Genomic DNA, 5718 nt, shown 5'->3' on the forward strand with positions numbered 1-5718 from the left:
TAGCGTAACGTGNGTGTCGCGTGCGTGTTGTGTCGTGTCTATAGTATATATATATATATATATATATATATATATATATATATATATATATGTGTATGTATGTATGTATGTATGTGTATATATATATATATATATATATATATAGATATATATATATTTAAAAAAAAATAAAATTCGAACTCATATAATAAACTGATATTTTAGGTTTTTATGATCGCTATCTTGAATCCGCCATTTTGAATTTAAATTTTGATGATAGTGTTGGAATCAGCACCTATAAAACTTATAACCGTCTTCATATGAAACGCATCTCTTTTAGGAAACCCGGAGGTACGAAAGGGTTATATTCAATATATGCCCTTGTAAACATAGGAGTCGGTCTAATCTTTTTGGTAGCTATTATTTATGATAATTATTGCGAAAAGATTAAACCTTGTCGATGACCTTAATCTTGATTGTCAAGGTCAGGATCCTGAGTAACTTCCAACAAATTTTAGCCATCATTCGTTATTCGTTAAAAAATTATTAACAAAAAAAGTTTACCAATAAATCTAATTTTTGGACACAACTGTGCTCGAATGAAACTAATTTCCTGCTTCAACAATGCATTTTTGTATAAAAACAAAAATTATATAAGAAAAAATATTTTGCATTAAAGCAAGGAATTTGTTTCAAATTGCAATATAGTTGTATCCAAAAGTTATGTTTTATGGATGAACTTTTGTTAATGATTTTTTAACAAATAACGATCATCAAAATTAAAATCTGTTGAAAGTTATTCAAGGTTATGACCTTAGCAACATATCAAGATCAAAGTTGTCGTCGGCGAGGTTTAACTTTTTCGCAATAATTACCTTATTTTTAATATATTGTAGACTCGTTAATTTAGTAAGACGAAAATTTAATATATAAAATGCATGCACATGTAGTCATAGAGCATGATTTTTAGTAAGTTTTGTAGTTGACTCTTATTTCAAATAATTATCTTAATTTTATATTTACATTATAAAAGAGCTTGTGGGCAATAATAATACATATGCAATAATACAAATCTTGTAGGCAATAATAATACATATGACTTTTTCTTTGAAATTTCTATTTGTGCAAAAGTACATATATGTAGACAATTTTTTCCGGAATAATTTTTATATGTAAACGAACTGTCAGTAAATATGATATAAGGCAAACGGTACTGTAGGGATCAATTAATTTGTAGGCAAAACATAACAGAGCTTTTCCTAAATTAATATATATTAAAACATTTATTTTTTTCCAGATAACGATTGATGTGCACAACTTATCCAATGAAAGTATAAAGGAAAAAAAATCGCAAAATATTATGCCCGGTATAAGAGCTGATAATTCTTGGCTTCAGTACAATTATGAAACTCGTCCATTAACCGCTAAACAATGGGACGAGTCCAGATACGTTCATCAACCATACATAGGTTATTACGTTTGGCCAAAAATTTTAGAAGTATACGCACCTTCGTCTCAACAACCCTGCCTTGATCCAGAAATGCGTGAGCTGACGGATTGTGAGAGGGAGATCTATTCCTTTTTTGATGATCCGCAAAACATTGAGAAGCTTGTAAATTATTTCAGTTTGGAGGAGAAGAAAGGCAAGGACAAATTCAGCACATTGAGGTGTGTTCTGTTTAAGGGCGTATTTCGCAATCATGGGATCGTTCATTTGAAACGTTTCCTGCCACATTTGGAACGACTGGTAATGGACAAGCATGAAAGCAGCCAGCGATGTGCTGCGGAGATTGCAGCTGGAATAGTCAGAGGCGCCAAACATTGGCCGTTCCAAATGACATTTGACTTGTGGCAAGCATTATTGCCCATCATAAGAATCGCGATCGCGAATCTAACGGAAGAAACCGTTATAGATTGGGGTGTATGCTTCGCGACAATGCAACAACATAGAGATCCTAATAGGCACCATTGGCTACTTGAATGTCTGATGGAGGATCCACCGTTAAAAGATTCATTCGTGGAGTGCGGTCGTCTGTATGTATTGCAATCCGCTTTGAATCAACAATCGTGGCGGGTAATGGAACTACTGCAACGTTTGCTGGTGCGCTTGGAGAACCGATTGCTGACGAATCCGTTTCAGAATGTCCGAGAACGTCTGGGATCAGTATTGGTTACTATATTCAATGCTGATTTGAGATTCCCGCACAATACAACTGATATTGTGATTCCGCGAATGCAGACTCTAATCGACAAAATTGTGCCGAAATTAGAACAACTTAAAAAGGATGATGATATAGACACACTAAGCAATCTTGACAAAGATGAAACTTTATTAGAAAAGGTGGCTAACGTTTCAGTCGATGAATCAAAAGAAACGTCGAAATCCAGAGTGGAAGAACAGGAGACTCCTATAAGATTGTTGAAAACTGTTTGCAAATGGATTACGATTAGCCTGGCTCCTTCACAGTATATCATGTCACCAGGATTTTACCAAATATTTCCGATCATATGTCAATTAGAAAACTCGGAAGCAGATGAAGAGCTTAATAAATCATGTTTACGTACCTTAGCAACGCTTGCACAGGCATTCACATTGCCGGAAGATATGTCAATAGCATTGACAGCAGTGAAAAAAGTATCCGAGCACTCATCGTGGTCTGCCAGATTCACTAGCTTGGAATTTCTTCAAGTATTGGTTTTTCACAACATGGGCATAATTCTTAGTAACGCGTTGTGGACTAATTGCGTTAAAGATACCGTTTTGCATTTGTTAGAAGATGATCGTTTAGAGGTCAGAGAGAAGGCTAGTCGAGTACTCGGTGGATTATTGCATTGCACATTTATCACAGATCACGAAAAATTACTGGCAAGTTTCTAAAGATTGCTCATAATTGCTCATAAAAGATTGCTGAGCCTCTCTAATGATTCTAATTTTTCAACTTTAAATTTTGAGAAAATTTGAGACCTGAATATTTGCCATTGTGTTTTTAGGAGGAGTTTAAGAGAAAAGCAAGGACTCGATTGCAAAAGAAAAATAATTCTATTAATCCAGCGTTGGGAAACAAAAATGATGCGATACGTATACGTCATGGTGGTGTTCTTGGACTGTGTGCTTTTATTCATGCTCATCCATACGATGTGCCCAAATATGTGCCTTCAGTCTTCGAACATCTCGGTCTTCACATGAATGATCCACAGCCTATACCGGTAATTTAATCATATAATCACGTCACAAAGTTACATAACAAAATTATATAATTAAGACAAGTAAATTACGTAACAGATTGTTTCAAATCAGTATATAATTTTTAAAAATCACGTAATTTGATTAGAAATAATTTTCATTCATCATATGATTTTATAATCATCGAATTTTAATTTTAATTAAAAAATTAAATGAAAAATAGAAGAAAAAATATTATATAAATTTTTCAAATTATATGATTTAAAAAAAATCACGTACTGATTTAGAACAATCCATTATGTAATTTATCTTAATTACATGATTTCGTTATGTAACTTTGTGACTTGATTTTTTTCAGTAAGGTATCACTGTGAGCTTAATCGCTAGTGCACTCTTGTGTCAGAAATTGCAACGGTACAAGAATTTTATGGAATGACATTAATAATAACGATAATGACATTAATCGTAAAGCAAAATTTTTTGAATTTTTTTAATATCTCCGTAGAGCACGTAGAGGAAAAATAAAAACATTTATGCTTGTACCACATTAGTACTTGGGTGCCTTTCAATTGTTTAATACATTTTAACAAACGTAGCAAATCAGTTCACATATTTTCAGTGTTAATAAATAATAACAAAAGCTTTAATTTTGTTCTGAACTCTCGAAATTAAAAATATTAATTGAAAAAAGGCAAATGATGGTACAGTTAATAATACGCAAGCAATAGAGTGAATTTTACTGGTTTATTATAAAATCGTCATATCCAATGAGTTTCAACTGACTTTGGAGCCCTCAATTAATAATTTTAATACAGATCCACCAAGTGCATCTTCAGTTCGTTTGATATGAGTTACCATTGCCAATTTTAATTGTAACATAAATCTACAGATTATGCTAAGTAACGTACATTAGTTCTATATAACTGAAGATAGAAATGAAAACTAGAATGATTCACCTCCAGAGGACTGAAGAATAATTACAAAAAATTTGAAATACATTTATTAATACCACAAATTACAAGATTTTCCAAACTGTGTTATAGTAGTTAAGAAATGTGCTCACATTTTGTGTCAAATAAATGTCTATTTAAATTATTATTTGTGTGCTAAGTCAACGTTCTAAGTATTCAGAATACTCACAAGGAACACGATACAATTCTCCACAACCGATTTGATTCTCCTCGAATTATGTTGTTAAATACAAAAATCTAAAAAATATGTATTTTTCTATACATGCGCAGCTCATGTTTAAAAGGTGCAACATCCCTATGAAAAAAATTTCTTTTTCAAACTGAATATCATCGAAAGTATAACATGGAAAAAAATGTTTAAACAAAAATTGTACGATTACAAAAATATTTTAAAGTTGTAAAGAAAAAAATTTTGTGAAACAAATTATTAAAATTATTAGCACTGAAAATATGTGAATTAATTATATGCTAAACTTGTGTCAAGATGTGCAATTGGAAAGTACCCGTTGGAGACTGCATTCCATTTATCTCTTGACACAATCAGAAAGGAATATTGTTTCATTATATTTAGCGAGTCAAAAAACGAGATTACATGTATAATTTATGTTACACATTTTAGGCAAAAGTTGGCTATTGTACCTATCATCTCTTGCATAAAAATATTATGCAAAATCCGCTTTGATCAAAAATAGGATTGTTTCATTTGAAAAGAAATTAAGTTTTAAATATAAAATTTTCTTTGTATCCCATATATATAAAAAATTTCATTTAATTAGTAATGCTGTATTAATTATATGATTATCAATAATTATATAATTAATCAATTAATTAATTTGTTAATTTGTGTTTAAAATAAATATTTGAATTATAGATGACAATAAGGAAAACTTTAAGTGATTTCAAACGGACGCATTACGATGGTTGGACAGGAATGAGAGGTCATGCACAATGTTTTACGGAAGAGCAATTAGCCGTCTTACAAGATTTAACAGTGCCGCCATCATATTATGCTTAATCAGAGATGGAATTTTACAATACAGTATAGCAATATAGCATAATGCAGAACTGCATTGACTATTGTAACGTCAATTGTAATGAAAATTACATCCATAAAGAATGTAATATTAAAATTTTTAAATCATTAAAAATTTAACAGATGGCATTCAAGCCGACATTTATATACTTATTTTCTATATAATTTAATATATAATATAATTTTACAAAGCGTAAATACCGTATACAATACAAAATATTCTAGGTTTTAGCAAAATTTGTATTCTCGCAAATATTGAGAATTAAGAACATTATCAAGTTAAAATTTATTTCTAATTTAAATATTAATGCTAATAAAGTGACATCTAATAATAATATTTAAGTTAAAAATATATGAAAATATAATACATTTTCATAACATATACATAAATTTATAAACAAAAATTTTATATCTTAAATTTTAATTAAGTTTTAAGTAACAATATTAAACAGAGAAATAATTTTTTATCAAGACAAAATCTTGTTAGATTCACAAATAAATAAATAACTTAATGCACAAATATAATATTGTTTATATAAGTATATGATTCT

At 30.1% G+C, this 5718-nt stretch overlaps 1 protein-coding gene across 1 annotated transcript in view; it reads left to right on the plus strand.

Moving 5' to 3' along the window:
- LOC105623789 (proteasome activator complex subunit 4B-like) overlaps positions 1 to 5149 on the plus strand; it is a 15615-nt gene extending 10466 nt beyond the window's left edge. Inside the window, exons 11-13 of the mRNA XM_012205166.1 lie at positions 1277 to 2845; positions 2971 to 3186; positions 5006 to 5149. Coding sequence (XP_012060556.1) covers positions 1277 to 2845; positions 2971 to 3186; positions 5006 to 5149 — 1929 coding nt within the window. The remainder of the gene's footprint in view (positions 1 to 1276; positions 2846 to 2970; positions 3187 to 5005) is intronic.
- The last annotated feature ends 569 nt before the right edge of the window (positions 5150 to 5718 follow it).

Source organism: Atta cephalotes, assembly GCF_000143395.1.
Source record: "Atta cephalotes unplaced genomic scaffold scaffold00064, whole genome shotgun sequence".
Classification (NCBI taxonomy): domain Eukaryota; kingdom Metazoa; phylum Arthropoda; class Insecta; order Hymenoptera; family Formicidae; genus Atta; species Atta cephalotes.